We start from the raw sequence: 26,031 nt of genomic DNA, 5'->3' as shown, positions 1-26,031 counted from the left end.
CATATGTGTTGTTGTTGTTGTAGAATTGCCTACCCAAACTGCCCAAGCTTCCCCTAGGTTGCAAGCAGGAGTCTCTCTCAGCCCTATCTTGGAGATGCTGCCAGGGAGGGAACGTGGAACCTCGATGCTCTTCCCAGAGTGGCTCCATCCCCTAAGCAGAATATCTGACAGTGCTCACACGTCTCCCATTCAAATGCAAACCAGGGTGGACCCTGCTTAGCAAAGGGGACCATTCATGCTTGCTACCACAAGACCAGGCCTCCTCTCCAAGTAGCCTATAGCTATCAAGACTACTAGACGATCTTTCCCTTGACAACTACAACAACAAAGCATATTTATATACCACTTTTCAACACAAGTTCCCAAAGTGGTTTGTTTGTTTATTTATTTATTTGTGTATTTATTTATTTATCATATTTTTATACCACCTGATATGTGCATCTCCAGGTGGTTTATATAGAGAAATAAAAATAAAGATCAATAAAGATGGCTCCCTGTCCCCAAAGGGCTCGCAGTCTAATAAAGGAAACCTAAGAGAGACCCTAGCGACAGCCACTGGAGGGATGCTGTGCTAGGGACGGACAGGGCCAGTTGCTCCCCCCCCGCTCAGTCAAGAGAATCACCACTTTCAAAAGGTGCCCCTTTGCCCAGTGAGCTGTTTCCTTTAAGGAAACAAAATATAATACATATATATGTTCTGTATGCAGCGGTAGAAAGGTGTGTGTGTGTGTGTGTGTGTGTGTGTGTGTGTGTGTGTGTGTGTGTGATTTTTCCCATCTACCCAACCAAGGTTGAAATATTGTTTACTGTAGTTGAAAATTAATTTCCAAACTCGTGAGGCATAACCAGGGAGCCAAGCAGAAAATGGAGTGCGGCTCAGACGATGCTTGCCAGCATGGCGTGCCCATTATTTCCCCACAGATGAAACACAATAAGCCTGTCGTTCCAGAGATGGGGAAAGCAGAGGCCAAGGCCCTCCAAAGTCCTGGGACGTGACTTAGCGGAATCACCAAGGTAGATGATTCTGAAATGAAATCACTGGAGTAGTGTGGGAGGTGGATTCTGTGGGGAATGGGAGCCCCTAATACTCTGTTCATGGCTGCAGCCTACAAAGTTAGGAACAAGGGAAGCTGCCATATACTGAGTCAGACCCTTGGTCCATCTAGCTCAGAATTGTCCACACAGACTGGCAGCGGCTTCTCCAGGGTTTCAGGCGGGAGTCTTTCCCAGCCCTACCTGGAGATGCTGCCAGGGATTGAAGCTGGGACCTTCTGCATGCAAAGCAGAGCCATCCCCAAAGGAAGCTGCCTTCTACCGAGTCAGAGCTTTGGTTCACCTAGGTCCCTATTGTCTACACTGACTGGCAGCAGGAGACTGGAGATGGTGCCAGAGATGGAACCCGGAACCTTCGACATATAAGCAGCTGTTCTACCACCAAGAAACAACTCCTGCCCCGAAGAGGAATCTTTTCCCGCAGTGCTGACATGTTGTCACTCATCCAAATGCAAAGATCCAGACCCAAAACATTACACTTGCTCTCCCGAACTAATAACTAGTGTTGTGCAAGACAGCTCGGTTCGAGCCAGGCTTGATGTCAAATCACCTCGGCTTTACAGGTTCGGGGTTGAACCAGACAGGGCTCAGCGGGTCTGAGTTCAAACCGAACCGGGCCCAGTTCGAACCGATCCAATTCAGAGCTCTACTGGTAAAGTGGAATCTGGTGAAGATTCCCCTTTACCAATTAAGGGGCAGGGGGTTGGCCCAGCTTGAAGGCTTGCCCTCGAGGTAGACCGGGCCTGGTTCAGCTCAACCTCGAGTCAAACCCCTTGGGCCAACTCGGGGCCAGTTTGGGGGTCCTAATTTTTTTTTAATTTAACACTCACCGCTGGGTCCAGCGGCCTCAGTGAGTGCTTCCACAGCAGAGAGGAGAGTCTCCACCATTTCCTCCTCCCCCCACCAGCCTCCCCCACATTTTGGGGGGGCACACATTTTCGTGACTTCCGCGCATGTGCATGAACCATTTGTGTGATCACATCGGATTCGAACCGAACCGGCAAAACCGTTTTTGTGCACCTGCCTACTAATAATCCAGCAATCCCTAACTGCAGTGAGCTGCTAATAGTAATTGTGGCGGAAACATTAAATATTTACTCCAGTTGTTTCATTAGAGACAGAGCCTCGGCAAGCTAAAGGGAAGCGACATGCAAATTCATCACTGACGGGGGAATTTGTGTTTGCAAAAACAGTGCATGTTCTTTCACCAAAGCTCAGAATCTCTGCCTCCCTATGGGCTCGGCCAAACGTCTGGTTCACTCACTGTTTACAGGCGATTTCCCCAATGAATCATTCATGGAAGATGAGAACCGTATGCAGGCACTGCATTGAAGGCAATCCTGGTGAAAATACGGACGGACGGAACATCACGGTGGCCGTGCAAACTCAACAACCCGAGGAGAAGAGTCAAGCTACCTATTGCTTTTGGATCTTGATGGTTCGTGGTCATGATCCAAAGCCCCATGCCGTTCCAACAGAAGCACAGAGCATCACGTCAACACTGGAACATCGGACACTGCCTTCTACCAAGTCCATCTAGCTCAGTATTGTCTGCACTGACTGGCAGCAGCTTCTCCACAGCAGGAGCCTTGCCCGGCCATACCTGGAGATGCTGCCAAGGTCTGAAGCTTGGACCTTCTGCATGCAAAGCAGATGCTCCACCACTGAGCTACAGATGCGGCTGCTGAGAAACTTAACAAGCTGCATTCCACTGAGTCTGACCTTTGGTCCTTCTATTTCAATACTGACTGCTCTGGCTGACAGCATTTCTCCAGGGTTTCACAGGGGGGCTTTTCCGAGCCCTACAAGAAGAAGAAGCAGAAGAAGAAGAAGCAGAAGAAGAAGCCGCCGCCAGTCTGGGTAGACAATCATGAGCTAGATGGACCAAGGGTCTGGCTCAGTATAAGGAAGCTTCCTATGTTCTGAATTTTTGTTTAGGAAAAGCCTCGTCATTTCCCAAGTATTCTTAAGGAAAGCTTGGACAGTATAAAAGCCTGGCACGGCAAGCCAACCCATCAAAACTCGAAAACTATCACCCGTCACCAACCCCAGCTGCTATTTTGATCATTTAATCACCCATGACCAAGAAATCTCCAGAGGAACCCTGTAATAATCCTGAGACCCCAAACTTCCTTCTGCTCTGCTGCCTCGCCCCCATCAGCAGACACCTCCGCCGTCAACGTAACTGGTAAAAGACAAGTGAGAGAGAGAGAGAGCAATTCCAGCCCTACAATTGAATCCCACCGGTTCTTATTATATTCCACAGATCTCCACTCCAAACATATAATCATATTTCAGAGCTGACGGGGCTCTGTTGACTGTCAGTTTTAGCCCCCTGACCACGGAGAAAGTGTCATCTGAACGAGCCGTGCAGAGAAAGACTGACGAGGGAGGGAGAAGACGTCCATTTCATGTTTTCCCCTCGGAATGAAATGCCTTTTAAAAAAATAATAAAATACACACACCTCAAGAACAAAGGCTCTTTGAGGAAAGGAACTGAGATAAGAGGAAACTATCGTCACACTGGATGAGATCTGAAAACCCGATCTTCACTGATTCCTTAGAAAATGTTCAAAGTTATTACCAGTATTTACAGGAATAAAAGACAACACTGAATTTAAGATGAGCCCCTTAAAAAGATCGAGGTTAAATACAAGTTATACCTCCATTTACTCAAAAGGAACAGGACACTGAATTTAAGATATAGGAACATAGGAAGCTGCCATATACTGAGTCAGACCATAGGTCCATATAGATCAGTATTGTCTACCCAGACTGGCAGCGGCTTCTCCAAGGTTACAAGTAGGAGTATATTAATAGTATATTAATGTACTATTAATTAATATTGATATTTCATTATTATTAATAAATAATGTTGATAATATTATACTAATTGTTAATACGTTAATTAAATTAACTTCCATCTTTTCAACTCTGAAGTGTTAGGGTTTTGCCCCCATAATCGATTGGGAACTCTTTCCCACTGGATCCTCAAACCAGCTGGGGCTAGTCATCCGTTGGTCATCTGGGCAGGTGGGTCACTCGACCTAGCAAATGAGCAGCCTGTCTGGCTCAAGAATAAAGCCCAGACTCCACACTTCCCAGCTGGGGGGGGCAAGATTAAACTTTGTCTAGGGTACCAAACAGACTGAACAAAAAGAAGACAATTTAGCGGTAGGGATGTACACAAATTGAATTCTCAGATTCATTTTAATTTGAATTGAAACAGGCCAATTTGATTCAAATTCAATTTGATTCAAATTCGAATCAGATTGGCCCCCAACAGGCAGATTCTATTCAAATTGTTTCAATTCAAGTTTGAGTCACTTTGACCTATTTTGGTGCCTCTTTTGACCAATCAGAATGCCTGAATGGTTTTTTAAAGGTGCCAAAATTCCCTAAACTGTTGTCAAATTGATTCAAATTGATCTGAATTCAAATCTGGCCAATTAGATTCAGATTCAAATCAAATTATGCTTTTTATTTATTGTATTTAAAATATTTCTATACTGCCCAAAACCTTTTCGGGGCGATTCAATTCGAATGCGGATCATTCAGATTGGCCAGATTCATGATTAATTGATTCAAATCTGAATTGATTTGCACATCCCTATATTCTATAGCAGGTACAGATACAAAAAAAATAAAAATAAAGGTGGTTCCTGGTGAACAGACACAACTGGAACATTTGAAAAACAATTGCAGAAGACACAAATCTGGCCAGAAAAACCCATCCCCGTCGAATTCTGCTTGCAAAGAGTGTCGTGTGAATCCGTCCCTGAAAGAACGATTTGCCAATCCATTAGCGTCTGCTTACAGTAAACACAGCCCAAGCTGTTCCGAACACTGAAGCAACAGCCGCTAATGTAAAATATTAATGTCTCATTTGTTCAACAATTTGGTGGAAATGAAAAAAAAAAACTTTTAGGTTAATCATACACTGAACAGTTTTAATTAAAGCAGTTATAAAACAATTAATCCACAAGAGCCGTTCTGGAACCACGCCAGGGTTATTGGTTGAATACTTGTAGGGAAATCGCTTGTTCTCCAACCTGCCCTCCCTCTTTTGACTTAATGAATGCTAATAAGGGATGCAAAATATGCATACAGAGCTCCGAAAATAGTTTGCCCATCTGGTTTCACTTACAGTTTGCATTTGTCCTTTTGCATTGATAAAGGGGTTTTTTTTAAAGTGCTTTTTTCCCCAGGAAGCTGAAGAACTTTGTAGCGGGACTTTTTTTCAAAGCATGCCGATACATACACTCACACACACCATGCAGATGCTCGGGGTGGAAAATGGAAGAAAACAGTGTAAATGGAGTGAAACCGTGCAAAAGTCGAGATACAGGCCACAACTGGTCAGAGCAATGAATGCACCATGGAGAGACCTTCAAGGCCCAGTTGAAGACAGATCATCCTAGAGAGTATCTATGTGGTCGCTAAGAGTTGACACTGACCTGACAGCACACAATCACTCACTCACTCACTCAATCGCATTCTTTGCAACCTCCTGCTAACTAGCTGTTCTGGAATCAGCCCTAACTGACCAACTAGGACCCGTCCCTTAATCCAAGGGTTCTCCAGCTCAGATCCCCGGATGATGTTGGACTACAGACCCCATCATCAACAGCCTTTGGCCACTGTGGCTGGGGATGATGGGAACTGTAATTCAGACAACAGTCAGGGGCTCACCCAAGTTTGAGACCTCTACATTAATCCCAGGAGGTACCATCAGGGTCCACCCAGGAGGTCATAGGAACATATACTGAGGAACATATATATACTACCTTATACTGAGTCAGACCACAGGTCCATCTAGCTCAGGATTGTCTGCCCAGACTGGCAGCAGCTTCTCCAAGGTTGCAGGCAGGAGTCTCTCCCAGCCCAATCTTGGAGATGCTGCCAGGGAGGGAACTTGGAACCTAGATGCTCTTCCCAGAGTGGCTCCATCCCCCAAGGGGAATATCTCACAGTGCTCACATGTAGTCTCCCATTAAAATGCAAACCAGGGCAGACTCTGCTTAGCAAAGAGAACCATTCATGCCTGCTACCACAAGACCAGCTTTTGTGATAGTCGAAACAAAGGTTTAGAGAAGTTCTTTCAGCTAACTGGAACTGAATCTAAACTTCAGTGGTCTGGGTTGCATTTTCCTTTAGTCTCCCATCCAAATGCAAAACAGGGCAGCTCCTGCTTAGCAAAGGGGACCATTCATGCTTGCTACCAAAAGACCAGCTCTCTTCTACCTTGGGCCCAAAGGGGGGACAGGAATACATAAATTCCCATTTTGGAACCACTTGATAAGATTTTGAAGACCACACAACAAAAAAGGGAGACATCCATACTCGGATGGATGGATGGATGGATGGATGGATGGATGGATGGATGGATGGATTACGTGCCATCAAGTCAGTGTTGACTCTTAGCAACCACATAGATCGATTCTCTCCAGGATGATCAACTTGGCCTTGAAGGTCTCTCCGTGGTGCATTCACTGCTGTCGTCGTCGAGTCCATCCACCTGGCTGCTGGTTGCCCTCTTCTTCTCTTGCCTTCCACTTTCCCCAGCATGATGGACTTCTCAAGCGAGCTGGATCTACGCATAATGTGTCCGAAGTATGATAGTTTGAGCCTGGTCATTGGTGCCTAGCATGCCTTATTTCTTGGGATACTTGGAATGCCTAATCAATCCTGTTTGGAGAGCCCTCCCCACAAAAAAAGCCTTGAATCCCATGGCAGATAGCAATCCTTCCACGAAATCTTCCCAACAGAGAACCAGCAAATTCTTACATCTCTCTCTCTCTCTCTCTCTCTCTCTCTCCACCTCTTGCTTTTTTATTTTACTTTACAGATGTTTTAGTGGTGCTCGCTTTGAAAGTTAAACCCTTCCTGCGGAAAAGCCCTGCGTGCCAGGGAGATAAAACATTTAGTGCAGCTCTATCCGGAACCCTTATCTTTAACAATGCGTTCCACGCCCGACATAGCACAAGAGTGAATTTTGCTACGAGATTCATGCTCGCTCCTTTATTGAACTGAGAAGATGTGTCCATGATATGCAGCAGCAAAGCCCAAATGCTCATGGGGACATTTGAGGGAGTCTCAAGCAATGGTCTAAGGGCACATGAGAGCGCCATCTTGCTGGTGCTAAGCAGGTATTGGTGTGGTCAGTACCTGGAGGGAAGACCCTTGTATGCCACTTGTAAGGGATGGGGCTCGGGGAAGTGCATCTGCTTTGCACATGAAAGATCCCAAGTTCCCTCCCTGGCAGCATCTCCAAAATAGGGTTGAGAGAGACTCCTGCCTGAAACCTTGGGGAAGCTGCTGCCAGTCAGTGTAGACAATACTGAGCTAGATGGGCCAAGGGTCTGATTCGGTATATGGCAGTTTCCTAATCCCTAAAATTCCGAGATGCACCCTTGAACATTGCCCCCTTCCCTTTCTCCCTAGAACATTTCCCTACCTTCTCAGATTAGTCCAGAGAGATTCATGGTTTGCTATAATGAACAATACTGGAGGCACGGCGTCCCCAGGAATAGCCCCGGAGTTATCAGCTCTGCTGGCATCTCTTGGTCTGGCCGAGATTCTTGATGGAAACCTTGGAGTGCTGCTGCCAGCCAGTGTATAGCATACAGAGCTACAGGGACTAGGGGTCAGACTCCGCAAAAAGCAGCATTCATATGTTGAAGCCTGGCTTCCCATCTACTATATCAAACCCATTGCTGTCCGTGGTCCTGAATGTCCCCTGACCAATTCAGAAGAACCACATGAGTCTCTATGCCTAGATTTCTGTCGATCCAGATGCCCATAGGTGCTGTCCTGGACCCAGTATTGTTCTGGTGAGCAGTCCCATAATAATTTAAGTGCCACCAGTAGAAATAGGGGAGTTACAAATGCTTTCAATTTATTTATTTATTTATTACATTTATATCCCGCTTTTCCTCCGAGGAGCTCGGAGGGGTGTCCATGGTGATGTTGATCCTCACAACGACCCTGTGAGGTGGGTTAGGCTGAGAGATACATGACTGGCCCAGAGTCGCCCAGTGAGTTTCATGGTTGACTGGGGATTCGAACTCGGGTCTTCCCGGTCCTAGTCCAGCACTCTAACCACTACGATATGCTGGCTCCCATGAATATGGGATGCTGCTTTCTACTGAGTCAGACCCTTGGCCCATCTATCTCAGCATTGTCTACCCATTTGGATGGGAGACTATATGTAAACACTATAAGATATTCCCCTTAGGGGATGGGGCTACCCTGGGAAGAGCACCTGCCTGCTTGCATACAGAAGGTTCCAAGTTCCCTCCCTGGCAGCATCTCCAAGAGAGGGCTGAGAAAGAGACTCCTGCCTGCAACCTTGGAGAAGCCGCTGCCAGTCTGGGTAGACAATACTGAGCTAGATGGACCAATGGTCTGACTCAGTATATGGCAGCTTCCTAGGTTCCGATCCACATCAGAGTAGAGATTCAGCAGCTGCCTTGTGTGCAGAAGCTCCCAGGTTCAATCCTTGGCAGCATCACCGGGTAGGGCTGGGAGAGACTCCTGCCTGCAGCTGTGGAGAAGCTGCTGCCAGTCAGTGCAGGCAATCCTGAGCTAGGTGGGCCAGTGGTCTGACTCACTAAGGCAGCTTCTTATGTCGCTATGAAGAAAGAAGGAGGAGGAAGGAGAAGAAGAAAGTGGTTCCCTGTTCTCAAAAGAGCTCACCATTGAAGAAGAACCACAAGGGCAGCAGCAGCAGCCGCCACCAGAGGGATGCTCCGCTGAGGTTGAATAGGGCCAGTTGCTCTCTCTGTGCCAAGAAGAAAACCAGCACTTTGAAAGGTATCTCCTTGCCTAATTTGCAGGAGTGGCAGCTTCCACTCAATTCTTGCTATCTCTCTGGATAAGAGATGTCTGGGTGACGGGGCTCAGAGTGCCAGAGGAGATGCAAGGGGTCTCAGCCTCGGGTCCCCAGATGTCTCTGGACTACAACTCCCATCATCCCTATTGCCACTGCAAACCGACCTTTGCGTCATCTCCTCCAAGCAAGTTTGGCATCCATTCACTAACACGACTACGCTCAGAGCCATGCTTTGAATCTGGAACATTATTTACACTGGGCGAAACAGAGGAGGAGGCGACTTTGGAAATCCAATTACAGCGTGGTAGCTCTATTCTGGTCACATAACAGAATGCCAGCAGCCCCATGGGTATCCGCCTCCAAAGCCCACGAAAGGACGCAAATCCAGTTACATCACGGTGAAGCTCTCGAAGGCTGCCTTTCTAACGAGCGTCAACGGCAGGGGCGGCTTGAGGGACCCAACCGGATCGGCCAAACGGGTTCAACACACGCAGAGATGGACCAATGGCCTGACTCCGTATACGGCAGCTTCCTGTGTGCCAGTGTCCCACTGTGTGAAGACAGGCTTGCTTTCTCTGTTCCGTTCATCAGGTCCGCGGGGCGGCCCCCAGCTGGGTAAATTGCGAGAGAGCCTTCCCTCGACACAGTTCCTCCACACGACGCATGCATTTGCAACCCTTCAGCATCACAGAACTGCCCTGCTTGTTAGTTAATACAGTGGACACCTGTTCCAAGCAGGTCGCTTCCAGGGAGGTCCGCGGGAGGCCTCGGCAGATCCAGGTGTGTCTCTCTACCTTGCTGAGAGTTCATCTGGGACCGGCGTCTCTTCTCGCCCTCAAGCGGGCTCATTATGGAATCAAGGCAATAAGGTCTCCCCTTCCCTACCATAGCACCCCACTCCCAGGCTGGGGGGGGGGGGGGGCAGGGAGAGCCCTTTCCACCCCGGGATTCCTCTTTCTGCCTCACAGCACCATATGGAGCCAACCTGGCAGCAAATTAATCAAAATCAGATCATGCCAGCAATCCGTTTTGTTCAATTAAAGCGGGGGGGGGGGAGGCGCGAACATCAAATTAGCACACAGTGGTGTCGGCTTTCCGTGTATTTAAAACATCTGTCCAATGGGGTAAATGTTTCTTTTGTCAGGTAATCAAGGGGTTTAGGCTTTTTCAAACATGGCCGCCACGTATGCCCAATGGGCCTCAAGTTTATATATATGGTCGGGGGGCTCAGCTCACTAACCGGTCAGACTGGTTCGGTTTCAAACCCCTGCACTGGGGGTTTCATAACCCCAGTGTAGGGGGTATGAGCAAGGAGTCTGGGAGCATGGCTCACATTTTGGAGGAGGTGTAGCCAAAGGACCTGGGAGGCATGTGGCTTATAGGGGTGTGGCCAAGGAGTTGGAGGGTGCGGCAGGGGGTGTGGCTCACATTGTGCGGGGGTGTGGCCAAGCAACCTGGGAGGGGTGGCATATAATTCTGACCACCAGCACATCACCAATGGAACGCCGGCAGTCAGGCGCACTGTTCTCTCTTAGGCGTGCACGCTCACAAGTTTGTTTGATGTCCGCTCAGTTCGTTTTAGATCCCGCTCAGGTCGAATCAGGAAGGCCCCACTCTGAATGCACATGCGCACACGCTGCCTTGATACTGCCGCCCAGGACAGAACTCATTCCGCACGGAGATGAGAAAATGTAGAGGGACCACTGCTCAGGTGCATATGGAGTACATGATTCCAGATGGCCAAACTGGACGGGCCCAAGGGTCTCTCCCGTCAGAGGTCAGTCAAAAGCTACAGTTCACATGCCCCACTTCTTTATGTGGGCCTCAGGTCCCTCTGGGCTTTCTGAATTGGTCTCAACCATCCAGCTGGTCTTCTGGTTGTGAACATGAACTGCCCCATTTGCTAAGCAGGGTCTACCTTGGTTTGCATTTGGATGGAAACCTTGTCAAGCAGCCTGCTGCCAGTCAGTGAAGACAATACTGAGCTAGATGGATGAAGGGTTTGACTCAGTATACAGCAGCTTCCTGTTCCAAGCCTGCCTCAAGGAAATGTGCTTTGCTAGAAACCGTACTCCGGCCAACTGGTGACCGATAGAGGCGATTGTCCCTCTATGCGACATGCATTGATACAAAGGAAACCAGAGAAAGCTCTATTTGCTCGAGTCTCATTAAATGGATTTGCACTTCAAAACGGCACAGCGGGTGTTGAGAGCAAATAACCTTTGGAATCCGAGAGCGCAGAACTAAGGGCCACTTTAAGATTCCTGCTCATTTTTAGATCATCTCTTGCTCTGGAAACTCTATTATTATTTCCCCCCCCCCCCCCAACAAAAGCTGGCATTTGAAAAAGAAAGAAAAAAGGGCGGGGGGAGAAAAGTCTCTCAGCTCATCTTGCTGGCAAATCGTGCGGCTGCAATCCGCAGCCAGCATACTTAGCAAACTTTAAAATACAGCCTCTTTCCGCTGTTACAATTAAGTCACTCCAAAATGTCATGGAAGGCAATCTAACCCCATTAAATCTTCACACTCTCATTAAAAAAGCACTTAGAGACTTGACAATGTTCCTAATACATTATTTAAAGACACAAGATGTACAGCGACTTAAAAACCCGGCGTGCTGGGTGGAGGGGGGGGAACAGAAAGGGAGAAAACATCGGGAGCAGTCAAGCTGGCTTTAAGGAATCTTATTAGATGCAAATTGGCATTGAAATGAGTCCTCTCCACCACCACCCCGCCAAAAAAAATCTTACTATTACTAAACCTAAGTACACACAACTGAATAATAAGATATTATTTCTCGGCTTGCCCTCCTCCATTTGCTCAGCCTGCCCCCACTCCTCCATTTTCTCCGGTGTTGAATTGAAGATTGAAGAGAGGCAGCATGGTGTAGTGGTTAGAGTGTTGTGTTAGGACTACGGAGACCCGAGTTCGAATCCCCATGCAGCCGTGAAACTTGCCAGGTGACTCCAGGCCAGATACTGCTCTCTCAGCCTCGCCTACCTCCCAGGGTTGTTGTGAGGAGAAACATAACAATGTACTCGTACTTGTAACAATGAGCTCCTTGGAGGAAGAGTGGGAGAGAAATGTAAAAATACATGAATAAATAAAAATAAGGTGATAAGATCCTTGAAACAGAGACCAGCCCCCTTCTACTGTGTCAAGCTCGATTTTTATGGTGCAGTTCCTTCAAAGAGTCCAGAGCAATGTACATGCTTCTCTTTATCCTCACAACAACCCTGGGAGGTAGGCTAGGCTGTGAGATAAGCAACCAGCCTAGAGTCACCAAAAGAGTTTCACAGTTGAGTGGGGATTTGAACTCAGATCTGATGGGTCCAGCACTCTCACTACTACACCACACTGTTTTCATCCATTATACTTCTCCTCTGCGTGTGCGCATGCACACATATACACACACACACACACACACACACAATCTATATGGGGTACCTAGGTAGAAGGTTTGCAACAGAAGGGGTACTCTTTTTTGAAAAAGATGGGGAACCCCCTGTCCTAGGTGACCATATAGTGGAAGGACCGCATAGTGGTATGAACTGCCCTCTTTGCTAAGCAGGGTCTGCCCTGGTTTACATTTAAATGGGAGACTATCTTTTTAATCATATTTGTTTTATATTTTTAGCTTAATATTTTAATTGTGTCTTTTTTACAATCTTTGCTGTAAACCACCTTGGGATTGTTTTAATGAAAGGCGGTATATAAACTTAACCATTAATAAATAAATAAATTCACTCTTTAAGATATTCCCCTTAGGGGATGGGGCCGCTCTGGGAAGAGCATCAGAAGGTGCCAAGTCCCCCCCCCCCGGCATCTCCAAATAGGGCTGGGAGATTTTCCCACCTGCCTCCTTGGAAACGCTGCTGCCAGTCTGGGCAGACAATGCTGAGCTAGACGGACTAAGGTTCTGACTCGGTAGCAGCTGCCTAAGTTCCCATGTTCTCCCACCTCTTGCTAGACCCGGGGACGGACATTCTGGCAGGAAAACGTCCTTGACCAGCAGGGTTTCATTGGAAGGCAGATCGTCTGGAATACAAAGCCCAGCCAGTTTTGACCTCCCGCCACTCAATTCTTTCGCCAGCTTCCCTTGGCTGCAAACAAAAGAAGAATTGGCAGGGGGGTCTTGGCTTCTCTCCACTTGCAGCAATTAACATCTCGCCGCCACCACTGGCGGATGAAGGGCTGCAAAGGCGAAGCAAATGGAAGGCAGGACAGTGCCGAAGCTGACCTTTGTGTGGCCAGTTTGAGCGCCTCGTCACCTATTACTTTCTAACGCACACATCTGACCACATTGCTGCTTCACCTCAGGAAACCTGTTCCAATCTCTCCCCGGACTCTACTCGGCGATGGAGAGGCTCTCTAGGCTGCCAAGGTCGAGTACCACTAAGGATCTTCAAGCAGTATGATCATCACACTCTTCACTTCAAATGCAAATCGACGCCCTCAGATTTCCATGCCCCTGCCTGGAAGGGGTGTACGCGTGAAACAAAAAACCGTGGTCCGCTTCGGATCCGAATCCATTCGAACCGAACCGCGTTGTGCCGAACCAGTTCGGTTGAACTGAACAGCTGGTCCGGTCCGTTCAATCGAACTGGTTCGGCCATTTGGACAACATGGTAAAATAGGCAGGAGCTTTCGCTATGGGCTGTGCCGGGGGGCAGCACACTTGGCGGTAAGAGGGCATTTTTATTATGTTTCTCGCCACCCTCCCCCCAGCCGCCCATTCAGCACTTAACCCTGGTCCTCCAGAACCGGGCTTGGTTTACTTCGATTGCGGAGTGAACTGCCCCCAGATCAGTCCGTGATCAAACCTCCGAACCGGCCCGATTCGAGGCAAACCAATTCTGCACCAAACTGTTCATGCAGACCTCTACTGCCTGGTGTCTTCTGGGAAGGAAGCCAGATACAGAGGCTGCCCTCTGAGGGTCTTCAGGAGAGCCATCCTGGAGACCCCTCCTGGGCTAGCACTGGCATGTCACTTTCTCCAAAGGGGAATCTGAAAAAGAATTTTGGATTTCATCCACAGAGGAGCTGAAATCTGGAAAATTTCAGGACTTCTCCTAAGCAGTCGTTCCCTGGAACAGAGATTACCAGAAGTTGCTGACTCCAACTCCCATCACCCCAACCAAAGGCCATTGCAGCTAAGGATACTGGGAGTTCTAGTCAATAACATCCCTGTTCCAGGGTGCCAAGAATAATCTGAAATTGGAAGAGAATCTCGAGATTCCTCCCAGGGAGAAAGCAGAGAATTTTCTCAGATGCTTTATGCCTGGGGCCAGAGTGACTTTCTTGGAGTCCACAGTGGGAATTTCGACCAGGCCAGTCTGAAGTCAGTGGTGGTGGGGCGGGGGCGGGTTGAACAAACCCAGAAAACCCAGGTTGGTTTGAGTCGAATCAGACTCAACCCGAACCAAGTCAGGTCCAGTTTTGTGCACACTAGAGCCGGGCCTGGTCTGGCTCGAGTCTGAACCAATTCGGGCCCAGCTTGGTGGGGGGTGATTTTTTTTAAATGGCGGACCTATCGCTATCACTGGGCCTCGAGGGGGTGCTGCCGCAGCCATGGGAGAGTCTCCTGCCTTTGCCCCTCCTCCTGCCAGCCTCCCCCCACTGGCCTCCCCCTGGTCTCAAACAGGGATGGAACTTGTGGCCTTCCACCCAAATTTAAGCAAGGAGTTGCTCCTCAAGCTTTCCCTCTGCACCTCTGGGCTAAGTGGGGAGGGATTGCATTCACAAAAGTACACACGGGATATATATGAAGCTTCCATCTACTGAGTCAGACCCATGGTCCATCTAGCTCAGTATTGCCAGCACTGACTGGCAGCGACTTTCCAAGGCCTTAGACTGGAGTCTTTTCCACCCCTATCAGGGGATGCTGCGGATTGAACCTGGAACTAGAGGTGTGTACAAAACCAGAAAACACAGTTCGGCTCGAATCAAACTGTACTTGAGCCAAACCAGGTCCGGTTCAGTTTTGTGCACACTCGAACCGGGCCCAGTTTGGTTCGAACCAAGCCCAGTTGGAGTGTGCTCAAAGGTCTCCTGGTAAAGGAGAAATCAGTAAGGATTCCCACTTACCACTACGTTCCGAGCCAGCTCGAACCGAACCCTTCGAGTCAAGCCAGCTCAAACGCAAACCTGGCTTGATTCGAGCCAGCTCGCACACGCCTACCTGGGACTTTCTCCATACAAAGCAGCTGCTCTACCACTGAGCTCTGCACTCCCCTCCTTTTGCTGATTCCTACTTTTTATCTAGCCCAAAATCATCAACACAAGGGGGAAATAAGGATCACTTCTTTAAATCAAATCTCGTAGCTACACAGAAATATTCATAATGCCGTATCCACATGAAGTCAAGGAAAGGTCAATGGAACTGCATTAAAAGAAGTTGCATGCCTTTTGACAGTATATTGTAACACTTGTAATTTCCAACTTTCATTTTTTGGTTGTTGTTTTTTGCTGCGCTCAAGAGAAAAGAGCTCAGGGAAATATGCCAACAGTCTTCAAATATTGAAAAGGCTCTTGAAGGGAGGGAAACAATGAATAGAGAACAATAGTTCACACCATTAACAGACAAGCAGGTGCAGAATTTAAATGACAGGGCAGCAGATTTCTGGTGTGATTTCTCTGCTTGTAAGAAGCACTGTACACATCAGGTTTTGGGGGTCAGAAAGACCCCCAGTGTGATTTTTTTTAAAAAAACAACAACATGCATTTGACATTTACTTCAATTTTTAAAGAGTAAAAATCTAACTTTATCTAAAGGATGGCTTTTTAGGGAACAGGAATAAAGCTTCACAGGATAGGAACTGATTCCAAATTGTAATTTCCAGGAAATCTTCCCAGGATCTTTCCAGGAAATTACAATTTGAAGAACAGGAGATCTGTTACGAACAGAATCTGTTACGAACAGAATCAGTTACTGATTCCAAAATGTAATTGTCTTCTGCATTGAAGACAACTCCACAATTCCAGGAGATCTAGAAAGATCTGGAGCAAATAACTGTTACGTCAGATCTTCTGTTCAGAACAGATTCTGTTACTGAATTGTAATCAGTTTCAAATTGTAATCAGATAGTAATTGATTCCAAAAGGGTCAAACCAGCCCAAAACCTTGCTCAAAACCTTTCTCCTTCAACCAAAAATATCTAGGAGGAAGACATAATAACCAAACCAAAAATGCATTTTCAGCACCTTCCTAGATCGCTGCTGCCTGATATAGGTGTTTCCCATAGTCTGGGAAACATACCAGCGGGGATTTGAACCCGCAACCTCCAGGTTGCTAGTCAAGTCATTTCCCCGCTGCGCCATTAGGTGGCTTAAGATAGGAGTATAGTACTGGCCCAAATTCCCTTTCCACCACTACATTCTTTTATTCCTAAAATATCCCCCCTTTAACTCCCACCCCATTTCTTTCAACATATTCTCAGGTGGTAAGGGGGAATCCTCGCCACATTCCCCTTTTTCAAGGATATCCCTGAACTGGCCTGCAAACCAGTTCGGTGGCCGAACCGGACCAGGCTGGGTCAATCCGAATCGGATCCAAATTTGAACTAAACTGGTCAAACCACTTCCGTGTGCACCTCCCTAGTGAGAATGCAGCCTTGGAAGAAGGTAGCTTCGTCTAGGAAGGGGCCAAAGATGCCACCCAAAGGCACACTGCCCCAGAGATCCCGATCCCCACGATCGAAAGGGCTCGCCTCCCAAATATTTCAAGAACGGCAAGCGGATCAGAATTCAGCCGACAGTTTAAAAAAATAAAAGAGAAGCCCAGCCTTTGCAGATCGACACACACATACCAGGAAAATTGCTATCAATTATCCCACTCAATTATACATTATAATGGAATTAGAGTTAAACCTGCCTCATTATCTCACAGTTCAAAACCTGTTGAGCAGCATGATGACCGCATGTTGTACTAATGACAGATGGTTTGTCGCATTAACCTTTAGCGGGTTTCTGCGGCGGCGCCATTTTCCGTCCACTCCAGCCTTGATCCCCAACACCTTTTGTTGCCAACTCACATTTCAGAAATGTGGGCGGCAGCCTCTTCTCTCCATTTATAGTGAGAAGATTGAGAATGTTGTAAGAAAGGTATGCCCCAGCTTTGAATGGAATAACATCACAACATCACAGTCCACAGAGGAGAGCTGGTCTTGTGGTCGCAAGCAGGACTTGTCCCCTGAGCTAAGCAGGGTCTGCCCTGGTTTGCATTTGGATGGGAGACGACGTGTGTGAGCACGGGAAGAGATTCCCCTTAGGGGATAATGGGGCTGCTCTGGGAAGAGCATCTAGCTTCCAAGTTCCCTCCCTGGCAGCATCTCCAAGGTAGAGCTGAGGGAGATTCCTGCCTGCAAACTTGGAGAAGCCGCTGCCAGCCTGTGAAGCCAATACTGAGCTAGGTGGACCAATGGTCTGACTCAGGATACGGCAGCTTCCTACGTTCATCTTCAGAATGTGCCCACCATGATGGTAGGGTTACCAACTCCTGAAGACTCTCCCCATCCCCCAAGACTAAGATTTTTTTTTTTTACAAATTCAAAATTCAATCCATTAACATCTCCAAGGTGACAAAGGGAACTGCTTCATACTGAGTCAGGTCCATCAAGGTCAGGATTGTCTACACTGACTGGCAGCGGCTTCTCCAAGGTTGCAAGCAGGGATCTCTCTCAGCCCTGTCTTGCAGATGCTGCCAGGGAGGGAACTTGCTACCTTCTGCATGCAAAGCAGATCCTCTTCCACCATCCAATAAGGGACAGAAACAGACCAGCGGGGATTCGAACTGGCAACCTTTGGCTTGCTGCTCAAGGTGACCTGTACAGGCAGCTATTTGTGTGTTATGTGGGCACACAGCCATGCCTGAGGCTCAGAAGGACCGCTATGGAAGATTCCTCAGCGTGGATATTTTAAACCGCCTTTCCTCGCTTTATTGCTATAATCCAGCGAGGCTGTGCAGCCGCACTTACGGGGGGAAACGAGCATTAAAAAAGGCAATAAACATTTAATGATCCAATAATTAGTTATATCCGAATCATCACTGTTGAGTAATTAACTCCCCTTCCTCGCTTGATAGATGCTGCAGCCTTTGATAGGTTCTTATGACAATCGGCGTGCTGCAGGATCTCATCAACCAGGAGCCCTTTTGATGACGCTCAAATATGCCATTAATCACACTGTGCTCACCCCCGTGCGGCTTTTGCGGGATCCCTGTTGGGAGTGGACCTTTCTCTTTCCGCCTCTGCACTCAGGATCCCCCCCACCCCGAGGGATTTCCTCTCGTATCCTACAAGCTCCCTTTCAAGTCGCACGCACAGATATTAATCAGCAAATACCCACAGTCCTCTGGTTTAGGGAAGGCAGAATGGGAATTACGAGAAATATGGAGCTGGTCGAGTCCGTTCGTCCCCGAATTGCACCCTCTAAATGGGCCACTGACAAAAAGGGTCGCACATTTTAGCCCCCCAATTAGGAACAGAGGAAGCTGCTTTCTACCGAGTCAGACCCTCGATCCGTCTAGCTCAGTACTGCCTACACAGGGTGGCAGCAGCTTCTCCAAGGTGCAGGCAGTAATGATGGGCGGAACCAGTTCAATTCGAACCAGGCCAGTTCAACCAGTTCAAACATGAACCAGACCGGCTCCCAAAAAAGGGGTGGTGGTCTGAGTTCAAATGGGACTGGTTCAGAACCGATTTGGTGGTGAGATCAGATCCCCCTTTGCAAGCATACCCCTCTCACCACCAAATCGCTTCTGAACCAGTCCCATTTGAACTCAGACCACCACCCCTTTTTTGGGAGCCGGTTCGACTCAAACCGGCTCGCGGACCGGTGGACCGGTTCGGAATTGGCTCTAATTCGAACTGAACCACCGGGATTGGTACCGCACACACCCCTAGCAGGCAGGAGTCTCTCCCAGTGAAAGTGGCAAGCGAAAGCACGGCAGGGTACTCCACAGTTTCCACTCAGGCCGCCTTCAGCCTTGCTACGCCATAGTTTCCAGTGCTGCTGTTCCAATGCGAGAAGGGGGCACTTTTAATCAATTGCATGGCATCGATTTATTGCAATCCACACTGTGTGTACAAAACATTAACCTCCCTCTATTGATGTCTCTCCATTTACGGATAATGATTCTTTGTTGACCTGCGCTGGGTCAATGGCTTACCGTTCACCTTTTCCTCCTTGGCAGCCTTCTGAAGCAATTCAGCAACGCCATTCCCAAGCAAGTGGCCTTGATGGTCCAGGCTCTACTTGCTGCCGATCCCCAGATGTTGTTGACTACAATTCCCAGCATCCCCAGCTACAATGGCTTTTGGCAGGGGAGTGGTAGTACATCTGGGGATCCCTGTTACCGGGACCCCTGCTGCTGGGTAATATAGAGATCAGGTGGAAAGTTCAGGAGGAAAGCGGCTTCCACAAGACCAGTGGAACAAAAGGAGTGGCTTCCTACTGAGTCAGACACTTGGTCCATCCAGCTCAGTCTGCGCAAGCCGGCAGCCTCCCCCGTGCCGTTCCGTGCACATCCCTAGTGCACGGAACAGGATCTGTGTTCCGTTCTGAGCTCGGAACAGAATGCAAAACCCTGTAACATTCCATCTTGCAAGATGGCAGAAGACCACTCTCCTACCCAATAAAAATCATTTCACCAAAGTTTTTTCTCCCATGCCCAAAATGTCTTACAAAGTAGTCCTCCTGCACCTAAACAGACCTCCAGGTCCCATGACCAACAGTACCCACAGTTCTTTCAATGAAAATCCCTCACACACAAATTTTTAGTGACTTGGGGGTGCAAGAAGAGGGCAGCAGTATTTCTCACCTATCTAGGGGGCAGCGATATCATTTTATTTATTCATTCATTTATCTATCAATCCTATTTTTATATCGCCCAAAATGCGTCTCTGAGAGGTTTACCACAAAACAATAAAAACAACAAATTAAAAAGGTTAAAACATTACAATTTAAAACATGAGAACTATTAAAACTCATCAAACTATTAAAACAATCGCAAGGAGAGCATCCGCAAGGGCCTCTCCTCCCCTACCTGACAACCAACATACCTTTTTCCCATGAAAAAGTCAGGGTACTACAATACAGAAAGCAGCTCCCAGCATCCCCACCACAGTGGCCATTAGTCAGGGGTGATGGGAGTTATAGGACAACATCTGTAGGATAGCTAAAGTTGAGTAGCCCTGGTTTTAGGGATGTGTACGAAATTTGCTTGAATCGATTCAAATTTGAATCGATTGGAAACTGAAACCATTGAATAGAGTGGAGATTCACTCAAATCACTTCGAATTTGCCCAAAGTCGAATCAAATTTGACTCAACTTTGGGCAAATTCAGATTGATTCAAGCAAATATCCACTCTATCCAATGGTTTCAAATTCAAATCGATTCGAAGTTGGTTCGGATCTGTTCAAGCGCATTTAGTGCAAATCCCTACCTGGTTTATACGACGCTTCGGGAAATTCTCGTTCTATACCACAGCAGGTCAAAAAGTCTGGGACAACACAAAAACACACAGGCAACTTCTAATTCTGTGCAAGTTAGCTGAAACCAAAGGATCACAAACACCCATTGCCCAGTGGCTATTCTAGTCTATTTGAAGCCTAGTAGATCAAACTAAGTTTGTCTCTTTAGCGGGGGGGAAAGCAGTAGTATGCTTTTAGTGCAGAAGACAACACATCAAAACCATCATCTTTGGATTTAGTTGCATTTTCCTCACTCAGTGCTCGAAGGAAAAATGTGAAATGGACTTCCCTAGAGTTGGAGACGCCTTCCATGTCAGGAAGGGGACAAAGATCCAGCCTGGTTTCTGACATTTGCTTGTGCAAATCAAGATGACGAGCGAGGCATTCAGGAAGTTTCTCCATGTCAATCTGTCTTGAGTTCTCAGCACTTTCACTGGATCTGGGCATCTACTGAATTCTTGCTAAATATCGATGATTCTTCGGGGGGGGGGAGATTATTCTTCGCTGGGTTCTTTCCAAATGTGGATGATTCTCCAATGGAGGATGCATGTTTACACACGTGTTGACATACTGCTGAATCCATATAGAATTGTTGAATCCATATAGAATCTATATAGAATCCATGAATCCTTTTGACTGCATGTTTAGCTGCAGGCCATCAAGTGATAAGTTACAGCAGGCTATCCTGTGATAAGTGTGCACATATGCAACTCTGCCCCCTGAGCATGGTTACACCTACTACTACCGTCACTTCCGAATCTTTATTTACTGCTCTACAACCCAAATTCTCAAAGAGGTTTACATAGAAAAAACAAATAAGATGGCTCCCTGTCCCCCCAAAGGGCTTGCAATCAAAAAAGAAACCTAAGGCAGATACCAGCAACAACCACTGCAGGGATGCTGTGCTGGGGCTGGATAGGGCCAGTTGCTCTCCCCCTGCTAAATTATAAGAGAATTGCCACTTTAAAAGGCGTCTCTTTGCTCAGTTAGCTGGGGTCAGCATCTCTGAGCTGAACTCTCGCCCGAAAATTATGTATGGCCTTCCCATCCCAATTTGGCACAGATACAAAATTAAACCGGAGCGCCGTCGCTGTCGAAAGCCCAGACGAATGCCAGGTTCATAGAAGAGTTGGGCTTCCCAATCCGCACAGGCAAGGAAATTTGTCAATGTCTTTTTATTTGCATATCTGGCAGCCTGCCCCAGACAACCAATACATAAAGGAGAACATACAGGTGTTTTCATTTGCAGCTTGTCTTTAATCTAGAAGTGCCAATTTGCTTCTGCTTTAATTACATCTATCTCGACACAACGTTGCCGTCTTATGAAATGTCTTCATTACTGGAGGCGTGCAACCAGAAGATTTGGCAGGCGATTCCGAAGTGGCGTGGATCGGAGCTCTCCCTGGCATTCCAACAGCCTCTTTGTAAGCGGGAGGGGGGGCTCCCTTCTCCTTCTTTGCTTCCTAGCAAAGGAAGCCCTTTTTTTCGGGGGTGCCAGCTGTCCAAATTGACCCTGTGTTCCAGAATTAGCCCTGGGAAATCTCGTTCCCGATTTTTGCCTCTTGGAGATGCCTTTTTGAACATGAGTCATGTCCTTGAGGATACGGCTCCCTCTCTAGAGGGCAATTCCAAGGGTAACAGAATCAGGCATGCTGCTTGATTAGCATTAACCAGGGTTTAATTTGCATTAACCAGGGTTAGCATTAACCAGGGTTTGCCAAACCAGTTTCTGTCACAGGTTTCAGATTCTGATTTAAAGCTAACCATGATCAGGTTAACCATGGTACCATTCCAACATGTGTAAAGTCCCAGTGGCGTGCTAATGGTTTCTTAACTGATCAGGAAAAGTTGACGACTGTGGCCATAAGCAGAAGTTCAATTTGATATTAGGGAAGCGCAAACTGGTTCGAGCTCAAAACGAGCCGTTTCGAGTGTTCCGAGCTGGAAATAAAACACCCTTCAAATGAAGGGCCTGTTTCGAGCTTGAAACAAAACTACCCGTTTTGAGTCGGAAGGTTTCAAGTGTTCCGAGCACCGTTCTGGACGGCTGTTTTTCCATGGAGAGCTGGTCTACCGATTGGGTTTGGTGGGTAGACCGGGCCTCTGCTCCCGACTTAGTGTGTTGGCTCACCTCAGAGGGCTTGCCCACCACGGGAGGACTTAAGAGTCGTCCAAGTGATACGCAGTGCTATGTTTGCAAATATCAAGGAAGGAGGCAGGGAGAATGATCATGTGTGAGACACATTAAAGAGTGGATTGCTGGTCTTGTGGTAGCAACCATGAAGTGCCCTCTTTGCTAAGCAGGGCCTGCCCTGGTTTACATTTGGATGGGAGACTACAAGCAAGCGCTAAGATATTCCCTTTAGGGGATGGGGCCACAGTTCAGTTGAAGAGTACCTACATGCCTGCATGCAGAAGGTCCCCTACTGAATGGCCCTCTTTGCTAAGCAGGGCCCACCTTGGTTTGCAGTTGGATAGGAGACTACATATGAGCACTGTCAGATATTCCCTTTAGAGCAGGGATTCTCAATGCTTGGTCCCCAGATGTTATTGGACTTGAACTCCCATAAACCCCAACCAAAGGCCACTGGGGCTAGGGATTATGGGAGTTGAAGTCCAACAACATCTGGGGACCCAACGCTGAGAATCCCTGCTTTAGAGGATGGGGCTGCTCTGGGAAGAGCATCTGCAAGTTTGCATGTAGAAGGTCCCAGGTTCCCTCCCTGGCAGCATCTCCAAGATCAGGCTGAGAGAGACTCCTGCCTGCAGCCTTGGAGAAGCCGCTGCCTGTCTGCACAGGCAATCCTGAGCTAGATGGACCAAGAGTCTGACTACCAGTATAAGGCAGCTTCCAAAGCTTCCATGAGGCAGAAGCTGAAGTTGGCCGGTTTTCCCTCCCACCTCTGTAAAAACGCTGCTGATGGAATCGGCATAGGGCGCACTTTTCCTGCCCAGGTGCCCCCTTGGACACAATCAATCTCCCCGCTGCCTTCCGTGATCTTGAGAACATAAGATCAGCCCAGCCGGATCAGGCCCAAGGCTTATCGAGTCCAATGTCCTGTTTCACACAGTGGCCCACCAGATCTTTGCAAGCCGCCCCACAGCCAAAAACCAGGACAGCCGCGTCTCCGATTCTGAAGGCGGTCATGCCAAGGACCCTACCGAGCCAGATGTCAAAGGCAACACCCTGATGAAAAAGGCCTCATCTGAGGTTATGGAACTATTTTTGGAGAAAGGCAGCTGGACGCTGGACGGGGGGCAGAGTTAAGAAATCGCCATTCTCTCAGATACGGCCCCGTCTCTCGGAAAGTTCAACTCCCCGTGGGGAGGGAGAGTGAAAGGTTTCCACATTTCAACCTGCCAACTTCCAAACTCCATTTTTATTAATTACATCGGAGACTTCTGCCGAAGCTCAGGAACGTGGGCTATTTTTAATACACCTCATCCACATTCTTCCCCTTCAATTGGAGATCAAACTCCTAATTTAGCCGGAGATAATTGTGAGGCTTTGGGGTCAGCTCCCGAGCGAGATCTTGCGGGGGGGGCGGCAGTCTCATCACCAAACCAAAAGGAGAAGCCCTAATAATGGGATGAGGCCGCCCAAAAAGAAGAACAGAAACCTCGGTTCGTACAGCTCCGAACTGCAAAAAGATACACCAACACCCTTTTTCAAAAATGTAGAAGCTAAGCTAGAAGATTTTGCTGAACAAATGTTCTCTAATCCAATTGATCAAAGAATCCTGACTCAGGAGGCTCTGACTGGAAAGTTCCATTTTCATTAACATCTCTTTCTGGTTCTCAAGTACCCCATTCCAGTTCTTGGTGCGAGTTTCCCCGCCCCCCTTTTCTTTCCCCCCTTCCATTGGTCTCTGGTCAGTAATTCAACTTTGGCACAATTTTGTTCGATAGTTCGTTGGCACAACTTGCCACAACTTTGGCAAGTAATCTGGCACAATTATTATTAGAGCAGGTTGTAGCAAGCAGGACTTGTCCCCTTAGCTAAGCAGGGTCCGCCCTGGTTGCAATTGAATGGGAGACTAGATGTGTGAGCCCTGGAAGAGATTCCCCTCCGGGGATGGAGCCGCTCTGGGAAGAGCAGAAGGTCTCAAGTCCCCTCCCTGGCAGCATCTCCAAGATAGGGCTGAGAGAGATTCCTGCCTGCAGCCTTGGAAAAGCCGCTGCCAGTCCGTGTAGCCAATACTGAGCTAGATGGACCAATGGTGTGACTCAGTATATGGCAGCTTCCTATGTTCCTATGTTCCACCTCTTATCTTAGCTTGGAAGCTGTTAGATAGGAAATGGTGTGTTAGGAGAGCTGGTCTTAGGAACAGAGGAAGCTGCCACATACTGAGTCAGACCACTGATCCATCTAGCTCAGCATTGTCTTCACAGACTGGCAGCAGCTTCTCCAAGGTTGCAAGAAGGAGTTTCTCTCAGCCTGATCTTGGAGATCCTGCCAGGGAGGGAACTTGGAACTGTCTGATGCTCTTCCCAGAGCAGCCCCATCCCATATTATGTAAATTGGCTTGAAAATAATTTTTGAGCAGAAGAGTGACTGCACATTTTGCTCCAGAACGCCGCTTCTATAAGGGCTGAAGCTTAGCTTTTTTTTTTTTTTTCTTCAATGAAAGCTGAAAACCAGGCGAATCTGGGTGGGCTAAGCAATCTGGGCGAGATGCTTAACATCCTGGTGAAACCCAGAATTTCAGGGGGCATGGCAACTCTACATAAGGGGAATATCTTGCAGTGCTCACACATGCAATCTCCCATCCAAATGTAAACTAAGGCAGACCCTGCTTAGTAAAGGGGACAATTCATGCTTGTTACCACAAGACCAGCTCTCCTCTGCACCAGACCACACCACACATTTCCTCACGCCGTCTCACTGTATTGTCATACTTTACTTGCTACTTTGCAGCATGTGGCAGACTGTTACCCTGTCCAACTGCTCCCACCATCAGAAAATCCCTCCTGATGTCTACCCTGAATCTCCTTCCTTACAACGAATATTCACAATGAATATTTATATACTGCTTTTCAAAAGTTCCTAAAGAGGTTTATATAGATATAAAGACATAAATAAATAAAATAAATATGGCTCCCTCTCCCCAAAGGGCTTACAGTCTAAAAAAGAAACATGAGACAGACACCACCAGCAGCCACTGGAGGGATGCTGTGCTGGGGACGGATAAGGCCAGTTGCTCTCCCCCTGCTCAGTAAAGAGAATCAAGACTTTTAAAAGGTGCTTCTTCAATCAGTTAGCATCCTTAACATGTTCTGGAAGAGGGAGGGAGAACCCCTAGCTAAATTTTTGAGGGTGTTTTTTTTTTTAAAAAAATCTTTTTGACAGCATTGCTTCACATTTCTTCCACCTCTCCTCAGAGCACAGAATCACTGCAAGCAACATCTGGCAAGATGGCAATGTAATGCAACAACTGCTTACAATTATATTCACCCAGTGGATGGAATGACAGAACGCAGATCTGGAAAGTGAATGAGATCGTGTCTCATGAACATTTGTTCACATGCCTGGGAAACACACACAGAGCCCCTTTTTGGAAGTATGTTTTGCTCGTGCTCTGAACGAGTTCTTATTCTAGTTACACTTTGGCAAGATCCTCTCCTTGGGGGTACAGTGTGGTGTGTTGGACTACAACTCCCAAGGTACAAA

General features: G+C 47.6%; 1 protein-coding gene across 8 annotated transcripts in view; it reads right to left on the bottom strand.

The window, feature by feature from the left end:
- Positions 1-26,031, bottom strand: part of LOC128336036 (autism susceptibility gene 2 protein-like) — a 447,244-nt gene that overhangs the window by 402,824 nt on the left and 18,389 nt on the right. Inside the window, exon 1 of one of the 8 annotated variants that reach the window (XM_053275138.1) lies at positions 9,052-9,111. The exons of the other annotated variants lie outside the window; for them this stretch is intronic. Within the exon in view, the coding sequence (XP_053131113.1) occupies positions 9,052-9,084 (33 nt within the window). The 5' untranslated portion in view covers positions 9,085-9,111. Of the gene's footprint in view, positions 1-9,051; positions 9,112-26,031 lie in introns of those variants that run through there. 8 annotated transcript variants of the gene reach the window in all.

The sequence above is a fragment of the Hemicordylus capensis genome, chromosome 12 (genome assembly GCF_027244095.1).
Source record: "Hemicordylus capensis ecotype Gifberg chromosome 12, rHemCap1.1.pri, whole genome shotgun sequence".
NCBI lineage: Eukaryota > Metazoa > Chordata > Lepidosauria > Squamata > Cordylidae > Hemicordylus > Hemicordylus capensis.
The sequence above is the reverse complement of the archived record's forward strand: the minus strand, read 5'-3'. Positions and strand labels throughout refer to the sequence as shown.